At 43.2% G+C, this 14,090-nt stretch overlaps 1 protein-coding gene across 8 annotated transcripts in view; it reads left to right on the forward strand.

Moving 5' to 3' along the window:
* The window catches only part of nrxn2b (neurexin 2b), an 856,499-nt gene that overhangs the window by 372,083 nt on the left and 470,326 nt on the right, over positions 1-14,090 (forward strand). For all 8 annotated transcript variants that reach the window (XM_056442212.1, XM_056442208.1, XM_056442207.1 and 5 more), the window contains exon 6: positions 10,484-10,785. In XM_056442212.1, coding sequence (XP_056298187.1) covers positions 10,484-10,785 — 302 coding nt within the window. The remainder of the gene's footprint in view (positions 1-10,483; positions 10,786-14,090) is intronic.

Below are 14,090 nucleotides of genomic sequence, written 5' to 3' on the forward strand. Positions count from 1 at the left end.
GTAGGTAGAAGCGTTGTCTGTTTCCTGCACCAATAGCTCGTCATTCCTCTGAAGAACCCCGACTTCGTTTGTCTTTTTCGTTTTCACCAAAGTGGACGCCGACTCATTGCCGCAACACTCGTTAGCTTTAATATGACGACGGCGCTTCCACGCACACTAAACTGTTACACTACTCTATTTTACAGCCGGCGATGACATTAACATATTAAGTAAAGGATTTTTACGATGAATAGTTTTTCAGGCAATTTGCCGGAGATATTCTCAGACAATTAAAAGAACCCGTCCCAATAATCACTGCGTTGTTTTTTATCGTCTCGGCTTTATTGGCAGTAATCGGTCGTAAATTGTATGAGCGCTTGCTTTTCATTAAAAGTGTATGTATCTTTCTCTTTTGGCAGTAAGTTTACCGTTTAACACAACTACAATCTGTTTCAGTTTCACGTCTTTGTGCATATATGCAAATGGTTTTTTTGTGCGTCTTCCCGGAAATATTTTTCACCACAATCCAATATAGAAATAATGAGCCAAGTCTGACCAATACTCACTGGAGTCAAAGGGAGATATAAATCCATACCTCTGTATGTTACTCAGGCTTCTTACGGTCATGGAAAACCTGGAAAAGTTATGGAATTTTAATATGGTTATTTCTAGGCCTGGAAAAGTCCTTGAAAAAATGAAATCACAAAAGTTTTGGAAAAGTCATGCAAATGTGTTATATTCAGATGTTCATTCATGCTGAGTTTGAAAAAAATTATATGTTTTTAAAAGAAAGACGCTTAAATTATAAGCGAGCAATTTTGATATTTCCGCGCTGCGAGTGACTGAAAAGTTAGTTCGCCATAGCAACAGTAGCTCAGGAATAATCCACTATCATGTATACACCGAGATTTCACAAAATGTTTGGTCATGGAAATTTTGTTTAAAGTTATGGAAAAGTCATGGAAATCCGTTGGTCAAATGTGTATGAACCCTGGTTTCTGTGGTGTAATGTATACACATGTGCCTCTAAATGGTCCCAGTGGCCATCCATATGAAACAGGAGTTGTGGATGTCATCGTGGAAATAGGTTGTATAACGAGAGCCGAGGTACATCAGTACTGCGAACAGGCGATACACTTCGCCCCTATCCGAACTTTGAGGGGAGAAGGTCTCGTATTCCGTCAAACGGCACTCAATGCAATGCAATAACGGTGTGACTTGTGGGGGGGAGGGGTGTCACGTTAATAGGGCCTATTATGTACTTGGCTTGTCTTGCAGTGAGCTCCCCACCCCCCCGTTGGCTAAGGAGCCCCCGCCATTCAGGAGCACTCGAGCCCGTCGTTAGTGTCAGTTTTACTTGACATTTTCTTTTTGGCCCCGTCGAGCCCGAAGACTGAGCGGAACCTTCACTCGGATAATAGTCACCTGCCAAGCCCCCCGGGGTAGGATGGAGTAGAGAGACGGCTGAGAGGCCGTCAGCAAATCAGAGAGAGTCAGGGAAGAGATCGGCGTCGGGAGGCCGCAGACGGAGTCGACAATATTGCCGTTACAACATGGATTGTTTCCAAGGCGACAGCCAACTAATGACAACCCTGTTTTCCGCATTAAGCCTTATCATTCGCCACCTATAATTACCCCTCGAGAACAAGAGTGTGAGAGACGGAGGACGTGTGGAACCGGCCTCGTGGAAACTTACAAGTTGACGGTGACGGTGTGCGGGGGCGACGCGAAGGTCAAACCGACGCTCCTTAGCGCACAATGCTGACACCCTGTTTTCACTGACATGTCAGGGTTATGTGGCCCAACTTACAGGACCCGGTCTAGCGGAGGACATATTTAGTATGCAAATCACGCTCGACGGAACAATTTCCTTTTCCCTTCGCCACCTGCACGCTCCTCCGGCGACCTTCAAGTCCTGTCAATCAAAGCGACGGCACGGGGATTAAATTAAAACGAACCGTGCGCTCTCAAAGTGTGACCCGCAGCTTCGTTTTAAAGGTGGTCGGGGCAACAAAAAAAGAGAGAAGAAGAATCGAAGCAAGTGTCTTCATGCCAAGGACTCTTTAAATACATCTACCGCGCCGGCACACTTCAGTCTTGGATTAGAATAGTCCGTGGACACCTTGTAGGTTTTACTTCTAATGTTAAGTGAGCGATTAGAGAGACATAACAGCTAATAACTGTAAATGTAATTAGGAAGCTTATATAAATTACTTTTTATTTCTGGGATTTGTTTCTGATTAGCTAATATTGAGCTAGATTTGGAGAAACACTTTAATTTCCTTCATCATCTTCAACTCTGTAAAGCTCAAAAGGTAAAATAGTGCTCTGCTACGTCACCTCACTGGGGACTTTAGGTCCTTTGACATCGACACTCCAGAAACACCGGTTGTGGCTCAACCCGCATCTCTTAAGAAGGGGTGTGGAGGGGTTAGTTTAACCAATAAATCCGGCCTCCAGCAAATTAGCTAACGGCAAAATGTAAATTATAAGTCCTTCATTAGAGAAAACGCAATCATTCCTTGAATCGATAATCATCAGCTGTGCAGAGAAAGAGAGAAAGAGAGGGCTGGGTGTGGGAACAATGCTCTACAAGAGATCCATACATGTGTCCACACACCTCCAACGACTTCAACTGGACCAGGTCACAGGCCACGTCAGTCCGGACACACACATCCAATAAATAGAGTCGGACATTAGAGAATGGCTTCTAAGCTACACTTTAGAATAACTCAATGGTGTGTTTAGAATTAAACTAAAGTTAAAAGTACTAATGTTGCATCACTTATTTATTATGTTTGTTTCATTAAATATTATTTATTTATAAGTTATTATCATTTGCAACTTTTTGAAGGCCATCAAAATGTTCATAGATGATTAACAAACCCATTAATCATCATGTCAGTGTTCAACAGTATCTTTCAACTAAAGTTATAGTAACCATAAAGTATGCATGTATTCATGCTGGTTACTACACATTGTACTTGCTGTATGTAGTATTATAGATGATGTCATGACAGAGATGTTTAACTCCAGAGCTGGAGCTGCACTAACCTTTACTTTCTGGTCCTGGTTATTATGACAATACCTTTTGGTCATCAAGATTATACTAAACCCTTTATAGGGCACTCATTAAAATACTTTGAAATTCAAAATGTTAACACTAAAGTGCTACCGGAGGACATAAAATTACAGTTTTACTGTCGTGACATTACAATATATATATATATATATATATATTGTTTTTAGCTAGAAAATCAACATCAACAAAGTTACCATATTTGGTTCCTCGCCCGATAAAGGGTTAAAGCCTCTGACTGATTCATGTCCTTTGTTGCTTAGACCACAACAAGCCGAACGTGTTCATGCAGCTGAGGCTCAAGTTCGAGTAAACGAGTGCGGGTCCCCTGTAAGTTGATTTGAAGAACTGTTTAGTTTGATATCGACCCGACTGTTGTAATGCGGTGCATATACAGGTATAGTAAACCTTGAAAGGGTTAACGGCAGGTAATCAATTTTCTCTGGACTGAAATCGTATAACATCAAGTCGGTTCGTAAAGGTTTAATGACCATTACGTACTTTGTTTACAGGGCACAAATACAATGGCCACCTGGAGGAAAGCGCCTTTAAGGCATGTTCAACATCATTGCCGTCTCGTAGATTCCGCCCAATGAGCGGCGAGGATTTAGGGACCGGTCGCCACCGGGGGAGTAAATCACGACTTCCGTCCGAGTTCACAACGCCACGTGTGTTTGTGTTAAAGCTGACGCTTCAGATTTATGTGAGAGGGAGACTAGGAGGTAAAAATCCATGAGGAGTGAAACATGAAGCTGGGACCAGGGGCCACGCAGACCTGAGCCATCCGTCAGCCGTCTACCCCCCCCCCCCCCCCCCTCTCTCTCTCTTTGACACCGTAACGCGCCCTACTTCTTTAAAGTATCTGCACTGGCCCATCCTTTCTTCTTCTTCTCCTTCGTCAGGCCTCCTTTCATTCCTGCTAATGCGAATTAGTTTTGTTTTATTTTATTCAGTCAATCATTGCAATACAAGACAATATTGTTCTATATAATATACTAAACACAAAGACTGTAGAAGCAAAATTGCTTATATATTCCTATCCAAAATTATTCTTATCAAATAAATCAGATAATTAATATAAAATAAAGTTTTCTTCGTAAGGTCATGGAAAACCTGGAAAAGTCATGGAATGTATAAATGGTTATTTCCAGCCCTGGAAAGACAAATTGATAAAAGTCATGTAAATGTGTTATTTTCATATGTGCATTTAATGCCAGATTTTAAATTAAAAGATTGACGCTTTAAAAATTAGCCGGCATTCGCTCTTTCATACTCGCAATCTTTTTCGCGCTGCAAGTGAACGCACCGTAACTGAAAAGACATCCATGTTTATTCTTTTAATTAAACTGTTGTCTCTCATTCATGTGTGTCATTTAAGGTTAGACTTCATGCTTTGGAATTCTCTTTATTAGTTTAAATCCGTAATTTTCTCACTTTTTTATGTATGCGCTGTGATTTAAAAAAAAGATTTAGTCATAGAATTGTGGTTTCAAGTCCTGGAGATCCTATGGTCAACATGTGTGTGACCCCTGTGTGTAGTTGCAAGCCTCGGCATGTGATGTTCAGGACGCTAGCCGGTGTGTCTGGAGCCAGCCGGCCTGTTTGGCTTCCTCCATCTGCTCCACACACATCCCTCAGATCTCTCTCTCACATCTCACTGTTCTCTTTTCGGGCTGGATGGCTCTCATCGGAAGCTAATGAAGGGTGACTGGATATGCCTGTGTGTGTGTGTGGTCATCTGAATATTTGACACATACACACATGTGTCTTATTGCATTCTCCCTTTTCCAATGCTCCTAAAACTACCTAATTACTCCCAATATGTGATCCAATGGGCCTGAGAACCGCGTGTTAAGGTTTTTAATGCGTTCGACAAATGCGCCACACAAGTTTGGATGGAGCTATTCATGCAGCTCATCTTATTAAAACCTGCTCTCTCCGTCTGGGCTGAATCCAATTTAATAACACATGCTGCACTGCGCTTTTATTACTGTAATATCCAACCAAAGAACAGCCTAAAATGGCACTTTCTGGGGCCCACATTGACAAACACAGATTGCATTTCTGTTCTCTGAGCATTATATATCACTAGTTATGATGTTGTGTTTCTTTCCCCCCGAGTACGGACTCTTGATATTAATATCAATACATCATAATTCATGCTGTTGCCGTTGCGGACCTGTTTACAGGTAGAGCTAAAGTTGGACTATATGACTATATGGGTACAACAGATTGTGTGTGTGTGTGTGTTAAGCCGCGTTCACAACAAAAGCATTGCGAATCTTTGCGAGGGGCGGGGCTTATCTCCGTGGCTTTACTCCGTGGAAACAGTTATCATGTCCTTCATCCACACTGAAAGAAATGACTCATTGGATGAACTCAATTAAATTGTTGGCAGGTTTTCCATCCAATAATTATATGCATCTCCAACTCAAATTTAGCACATCAGTGCAATAAAATTTAATTAAGTTAGTCCAACTCATTTGTATCAAATACATCTAAAATAAAATAACGATATTCATTAAATTAAATTAATTTGTGTTTGTCCAACTCAAAATATAAACTAACTATCAAAATATGCAAACTCCACACAGAAGGAACGCCCCGACTGGGAATTGAACCCACAGACCTCTGGCTGTGAGGTGACAGAGTGCACGCCGCTTGACATGGCGACTGCAACAGAGCTTAGACATTGCTGATAGCATTATGCGACAGAGGGGCAGTGGCGTTAAAGGGTTATTTATTCTATTTTTATTCAGAGGGGTGGGGATGGGTATCGCCGAACAGATTGTACGCAAGAGGAGAGGCTCAATCGCCAGGAGGATGGAGATCCAGATCGAAACATGTGGAATGAGGCACGTCTCAGGATGGCTGATGGTCCGCCAACATAGACGCCAGAGTGAAAGGAGATGAGGACAGAGGAAGGAAGGGGGGATACAGGGAAAGAGAGAGTCACACGGCGTGTAAGGGTTAGAAAGAAGCAATGGTTGTTACAAATGTTACCGTATTCTCTCCGGCAGGACGACCATAATCTGTAACTCCTCGGCTTGAGGCCCAAAGTACACAAAGAGTAAGCAACTAACTGAGAATAAATGTTGGGGTTTATGTTCAGATTGAAGGGCCTAAACAGACTCAAACTGCCTCCTGCTGCCTCATTTTTTAATCTCGGGACAAATGGGAGGCCCGTAGTGCGAGAGCAATGAGCCCAGGAGCAATCTGAGGGCTGGGGGAGTCTGGAGGGACGTGCCCAGTTACAATTTCAGTCATCAGATGCACCTCTTAAGTCCAATGTGGAAAATGCGGAGGTACCTCAGACCGATCCGACTTTGGAGTTGAAATCGAGTGTGAAATTGCAGTGATGCCTGGCTAGAAACATAATTGTGTCTTCCAGAGAGATCCGGTGTGGGCTATCGGGCAGCGGGGGGGTTTATTGTGGAGATATTTCAGAGAGAGATGTGCTCATGGGTGCTTAAAGCCCCATCTTCCCCCCAGCAAGCAGAAGCTCCTCCAAAACTATCAGCACAATCTTCACAATCTCCGGCAGGAGGATTATACAGTCGGCCGTGAGTGTTTGAGTTAGTGACAAACACCTTTCAACGCCTGTTTCATCCCGCCATGACTGCCTGCTGACGCCTCTTGGAAACCGTTCTCGGCCAATAGGGTCCTGGAAGGGATAACGCGTCTTTTATTGTCTTTGATGGTGTTTTCAGCTAACGGAAAAACACCGGTTCACTCACTACTGAGTATCTATCGATCAAACAAGGACACATTGGGCAGTGTGTTTGGATCCACGTTCATGAAGTGGCATAGAACTTACTGCGAGTGAAATGACTCCTTTATTTTCTTAATTTTGGTCAAAATACATTCATTAAACTTGTAATCTATCACCAGTGGAGGAGCTTTAGCCTCATACGGGGTCCTTTAAGCTATTACACTTTGTTAAATATAATATCATAAACGCGGATCCATCCGTAACAAGATCCGTCGCCGTACTGTCTGCCTTTCAAACTAAAAGTCTGATACATCTATTTGAGAGAAAGTGACATCTTTAGCCTCTTTAAATTCTTCAAACAATACAATATCATCTAGGCATATGTCAAAACCAATAGGGCAGATACAGAGCAGGCAATCAACCCTCCAAAAAAACAATCTTCCGTGGAGTTATTTATAACTCCTGTTCAGTACATCCGTGCAGCTTCATTTAGATGGATAACATCGTATGCTGATGACTGAAAACCGTTGCCCACCTACACTAGGAAGTCACCGTTGTGGGGGGGCAACGGTGACTTCCTAGAACCTGCCGGAGACGGGGAATCTCTAACTCTTATCGACATGGATCCACAGCATTGTGCTACCGGCTCGGCAAGAGTTTTGACGATTGACCAAAAACCACAAGGCCGTTCATTTATTTAAAATATTGTATCGAGGTGCGTTATCGGCATCGTGACCAGACCGACTGCGGCAACAGTAAAAATACCCTCCATCCACCCCCCCCCCCCTCCTGTCACTCCCTGATCCTCTCCAGCTTTATCTCCTCCGCTCAGCCTTCTCTTCATTAAACAGACGTAAACAAAAGGATTTTTTTTATTTTGTGTGTGTGTGTGTGTGTGTGTGGTGTCTCTCCATTGCACTGCGACTCCATCTCGCCGAGCTCATTGGAAGCAATCGCAAGCTGTTTGTTGCTTACCGATCAACAGCCTGTACTTTGCGATGGGGGGGGGGGGGATGCGCATGTGTGTGTGTGTGTTTGGGGGGGGGGGGGAATCCAACTTAATACATAATTAAAAATGGTTGCTTTGGTCCATTTGCCACGCTTTTTTTGTTTTGTTCTTCCGACATCAGCAACACGCCACGCGTTGCCAAGGAGGCTGCTCCTGGGGGATATGCTTCTTTTCCTTTTTTTTTTGTTACCCCCTTCCCTCCATGCCATTGTTCCCCTTCATCTCCTTCTCTTCCTCCTTTGATGCCTTTTTTTGTTGTCACACATCATTTGAGGTTGCTCTGAATCATCTCTCAGTCAGAATGCTCTTTTTAAGTTGCTTCTCTCTATCTGGATGCCAATTGTCCTTCACAACATCTGATTCGCCGTCTTGGAATTGAGCTTTAAAAGTGGAAATACCAACTTCAATAAAGATTGAAGAAAAATATAATTTGGCTGATTTTTTTCTAATTTAAAGGGACTGTAACCATATTAATCGTTAATGCCTTTTATCAGGGTTCGTATGGTCATGGAAAACCTGGGAAAGTAAAATATTTCTTTCCAGGCCTGGAAAAGTCATGGAATTTTGTTATATTCACGTGTTAATTTACGCTATCGGCCGCTAACTCTTCATTTTCCCCTCTGCATACGCATTCCATGCTGCAGTTTAAACCTAACTATAGTGTTCATGAAACAATAGTCAACTTTGCTCCGTGGTCATATCTCAGCGGTGTCATGGACACACTAGTATCCCCCCCCCCATCTTGTCCTTTCACCTACGATTGCTGCCGCGCAGAACTTGCTCGCTCATGAAATTTGGCTTTCAATCTGTCCGCCAACCAACCACACCTCCCCCCCCCCCCTCCCCCCCCTAGGCCTCTCCCCCCGGGGGAAATGCACCGAGGTCTCGGAGCGATCTCCCTGTAATGGAACTTCAGGATAAACTAGATTTGATGATCCACCCGTACAGCGGTTTGGGTTTGGCATCTCCCCTCCTGCTGCGGCCCCCGAACCTCATTACCGGAGGCCGATTCTTCAATCCCATCCCCGCCAAGAGAAACGGAGGTGAGGCGAATGAACACACAGGAAGTGGAGCCGCACTTCGGATCACAGCGGTTGATTTGTATAACCGCCGAGTGGCCGACGAGTTATTTGCGGTCTGGTCGTAATTGGCGGCGGTGGCAGCCGGTCCGTCTGTCAATCGGAGGATCGGCAGTTCGATCCCGTCGCTTTGTCGACGTGTCCTTGAGCAAGACACTTGACCCTGAAGTGCTCCCCCCAGCTGCGTCTACGCGGTGTGTGGTTGTGAGTCGCATTGCATGAAAAGCATCGGCAAAATGAAAGTGAATGTGATGTCATCACCGCCAATAATAATATAAGTAGTGTTATGTGGTGTAAAGGTGAAGTTCTGTCGATCCTCTTGGGGAATGTCAGGTGACTCGAGATGACGGACCGGTCGAGTTCCAACAGATAAGCTCAGGAAAGCAGAAATAACAAGTAAAAAAGACGAATATGTATGCGAATATAATCAATTTGTTGTTGTTGTTGTGTGTTTTATTCAGTCGATCATTGCAATACAATACTATTTTATATAATAAACAAAACCGAAAGACTGAAAAGGTATAGGTAGAAGAAAAAAATGCCTATATATTCCTATCCTAAATTATTATATTCAAATAAATCAGAACATTTATATAAAACAAAGAACATAAAAAAAAAATTATATATATATATATATTTATGTATATATATCCACATACATTTTCCATATACATACGTTTCAATCACAGTTATAACCCTTAACAATTGTTTCAAAAATTTCAATTCAGTTTATTTTTTAAAGCCCAAATATCACAAATTCTAAATTCCCCTCAGAGGGCTTTGCAGTCTGTACACACACGACATCCCTGACCTTTGACCTCCCATCGGATCAGGGAAAACTCCTAAAAAATAGAAGAAGAAAAAAAAGATTCACGGGGGAAAAAAGTGAAGAAACCAAAAGATGTCATGTGACCACAACGCTCACGTCGCGCTCCGCGGCTCCAGCGTCCACCCTCGCCGTGATTGAGGTGTCGCCGTCGCGGCGCTGTGACAGCTGCAGGTGTTCGCTCGGCTCCTGACAGATGCACGCCGTGCCCCCCAAACATGAGGCTGTCCTTTTGTGCAGAAGCCGTCTGCGTTGACTTCGTGCGGGGAGCTCCCCGCCGTGAAGGAGGCCGTGTGCTGCAGACCGACTGACAGGCGTCAGCAAAGTTGTCAACAACTTTTTTTCTTCTCCCGCTTCTTCTTCCAGTCTCTGTCTTCCATTCTCCCGTTCTTCTGTTTTCTCACTCGCTCCCACATATATCGCTCTTCCTTTTTTTCACCTGACGTCTTTTTTGTTGTTGTTTTTTAACGCGTCGGACTTTATTATGCGCCGTTAATTTGTTTGTGAACTCAACAGACGCTTTTTTTTTTTCCCCCGTGAAGTCTATTTAATGAAAAACATTTATTTCGCGCGTTAGCGGCGCGGCAGCAAGTCAGTGTTTGTGGCGCCGCGATCAATAACCTCGGCTAACCGGTTTCATCTCCGAAGCGTTTGACCCGTCGCGGTGACAAAGTGGGCGGAGCCAAGAGTGAGATAATGTCCGGCTTCTTAGAATCTGGCATAATTTCGCAAAATCGCAGAGTAAATCACGTCGTATTTCTTGAACTCCCTTTTCCTTCCTTCTTTCCTTCCCTCCCAGGTAAAGAGGAGTCGGTCGCCACCTTCAAGGGCAACGAGTTCTTCTGCTACGACCTCTCGCTGACGCCCATCCAGAGCAGCACCGACGAGATCACGCTCTCCTTCCGCACGCTGCAGCGCAACGGCCTCATGCTGCACACCGGCAAGTCGGCGGACTACGTCAACCTGTCGCTGAAGAGCGGTGCCGTGTGGCTCGTCATCAACCTGGGCTCGGGGGCGTTCGAGGCCCTGGTGGAGCCCGTCAACGGCAAGTTCAACGACAACGCCTGGCATGACGTGCGCGTCACCCGCAACCTGCGACAGGTAAACACCGCCCGTGGAATCCGGGGCGGCCAACCGCAGATTCGGAAGGTTGGCGGCGCCTCTGTCTCTGCTGCTTTTTGATTGGCTCTCGTCTCTTTAGGTCACACCTTCCCTTCTCTCTCCTCTCCTGTTGCTTCCCACGCGCCTTAACAGACGCTTCTGTTTCTTCTAGGTGGACACGGAACTGTTTTTTAAATTTATTTCTGTCTTTCTTGGCTTTTTTCTTCTAAAACAGGGGCGGCAAACTCATTTTCACCGTGGGCCACATCAGTATCATGGCCGCCTCTTAAAGGGCCGGTGTAACTGAATCGGTGTATAAACTACACCCGAACATACTGTTAGATAACTCTCTTTGCATTTGATTATTGTTTATTCAAGAGTAGAAATATTGTGCACATGAACATTTCTCTAATATTATAACACAAATCATAATAATTTGAAACCTTCAAAATAAAAGCACAGGATATAAAGGTGATCATGTGTCTTTCAAGCCGTCAGGGGCCGCATACAATTCCGTGGTGGGACATGTAACAGTTTTGTCTTTCTGTCTTTCTTGGCTTATTTCTTCTGAAACAGGGGCGGCAAACTCATTTTCACCGTGGGGCACATCAGCATCATGGCCGCCTCTTAAAGGGCCGGTGTAACTGAAGCACTGTATAAACTACTCCCGAACATACTGTTGGATAACTCTCTTTGCATTTGATTATTGTTTATTCAAGAGTAGAAATATTGTACACATGAACATTTCTCTAATATCATAACACAAATAATACTAATTTGAAACCTTCAAAATAAAAGCACAGGATATAAAGGCATATGTCTTTCAAGCCGTCAGGGGCCGCATAAAATGACGTGGTGAGCCGCATTCGGCCCGCGGGCCTTGTGTTTGACACCTGTGTTCTAAAATGACCAAAGATCCATCTCACCTTCCTATCTCAAGTCCACAGTCCAAGTTAAGGAAACACTATATATCCCATTCATAATGAGATTATAGGTAACATGCATCACGTGCACATCCCAGGTGTTACCATGGACACGGTGTGTTATTAACGAGTGCTGTGCTCAGAACGTAATGTACCCGGCGACACAAATGGAACGCGCCCTAATTCATCGAAGGTGACGACGCACTTCAACCCTTTCTGAACAAATTATCGAGCACATCTTTACACACCTTTAATCGGAGCTAATGGAAAAACTAAAGAGCCCGTCCCTGAGCTCGTCCCATCAACCTAATCTTTTTTTTTCTTTTTTAAAATCTCAGTATCTGTAGATACAGTTCACTCTCTGCATGCAGCAGGTCATCAATCGTCAGTCGCAGTTACAGCAGAGAGATAACTACTACTACTAAAAAAAATGTTTTGGGTAATTGTAATAATTGTTGTGTATTTTATTCAGTCAATCATTGCAATACAAAACAATATTATTCTATATAATAAACAAAACAGAAAGACTGAAAAGGTATCGGGAGAAGCAAAACATGCTCATATATTCTGATCCTAAATTATTATAATAAAAATAAATCAGAAAGACACACTGAAGAAGGGAAACCGTAAGTGATACTTACAGTGAACTAAGTGCTGTTAAATTATAGGGAGACATCTCCATGGCCACCAGCTCTCTGCATCAGCTGTCATATCACAACGCCGCTATTAGAACTCTTCACTGTGGGAACTAAGACGTTGAACTCGTCCACTATTTTTAGGAGCTGAGGAGCATGTGGTGTACTTTCAGTAGGATGACACACGCACTGACATCACACACACACACACAAACACACTGTGGGTGTTCAATGCCCGACTGTCTGTATTGGCATTCACAATAGAACTATTTACAATATACACTACCATACAAACGTTTGGGGTCACTTAGAAATGTCCTTATTTTTCAAAGAAAAGCACTGTTTCTATCAATGAAGATCACATTAAATGAATCATAAATACACTCTATACATAGTTAATGTGTAAATGACTATTCTCTGGTGTTTAATACATTGTGTCATCGCCTTAGAAGACTAACGGAGGGGTAGAAAACCCTTGAAGACCCCTTTTATGTGAGCGCAGCTGAAAACAGTTATGCCGGTGATAGAAGCTATAAAACTGGCCTTCCTTTGAGCCACAAGAAGAACAGCATTAAAATTTACAATAAAAATCATTATTTATAACCTTATCAATGTCTTGACTATATTTTATATTCATTTTGCAATTCATTTGATAAATAAAAAGTGTGAGTTTGAATGGAAAACTCAAAAATGTTGAGTGCTCGTGAAGTTTTGACACGCTCGCGTCAATAATATATCTTGTTGAAGGTGGAGTAGAGATCACAGAGAATGTAGTTTTACAGTAATCATCCAGCGCCTCAGTCCCACGCAGTGAGAACCGCCCCCACCGTGCCATCCAGGCTCTCACCGCCGCTACAATCCCCCCGGTGGGTCACTGTGATTGACCTAACAAGCGGCCTCGGTGTTGAAGAGCTCTCTAGATCCCCCCCCCCCACCCCCCCTACACGCATGTCATAGGAACGGCTCCACCTGTGCATGTGTCCGTTGCTGCGACCGGCATCTCGTAGACTCCTGCCGATTGGCCGGTGGGCTCACAGACCGTGTTAGTAGAAGCCTTTTAAAGGTGTAATTGGGATGTGTTTTTGTTTTCAGGCCAATTGGAAAAAAGGTGGCGTGGCATAGAGAGTGGCCTTTAACTAAATGAATGAAATGCCCATATTTTATAAACCTGGTTAGAGCCGATGGCTTCACAGCACTGAGCATAGTTCCTCTTTTACAAGGGTGGGTTATTAGCTCTTATATTAGCTGATGTATTAGCTAATAACCCACACTTGTTAAAGAGGAAGTAGGTAAGGTAGTTAGGTGAGTAGGTAAGTAGGTAAGTTAGTAGTAAGTAGGTAAGTAGATAAGTTAATTGGTAAGTAAGTTAGTAATTGGGTAAGTAATTAAGTAGGTGAGTTAGTAAGTAAGTAGGTAAGTTAGTTAGTTAGTAAGTAGGTATGTAATTAAGTAGGTAAGTTAGTAAGTAACTAGGTAATCTAGTTAGTAAGTTAGTAAGTAGGTAAGTAAGTGGGTAAGTAAGTTAGTAAGTAGGTAAGTTAGTAAGTAAATAGGTAAGTAGGTAAGTAGGTTAGTAAGTAGGTAGATAAGTAAGTAGGGAGGTAAATAAGTAGGTAGTTAGGTAAGTAAGTAAAGTGTATTTATATTTCAGTCGTCAGTTAAAACAATGTGTAAGATCAACAGGCCAAAACATTTCACAGATTAAAGTACAATACACTGTAAAAGATGGTGCAATAAAATAAATAAA

The sequence above is a fragment of the Pseudoliparis swirei genome, chromosome 21 (genome assembly GCF_029220125.1).
Source record: "Pseudoliparis swirei isolate HS2019 ecotype Mariana Trench chromosome 21, NWPU_hadal_v1, whole genome shotgun sequence".
Classification (NCBI taxonomy): domain Eukaryota; kingdom Metazoa; phylum Chordata; class Actinopteri; order Perciformes; family Liparidae; genus Pseudoliparis; species Pseudoliparis swirei.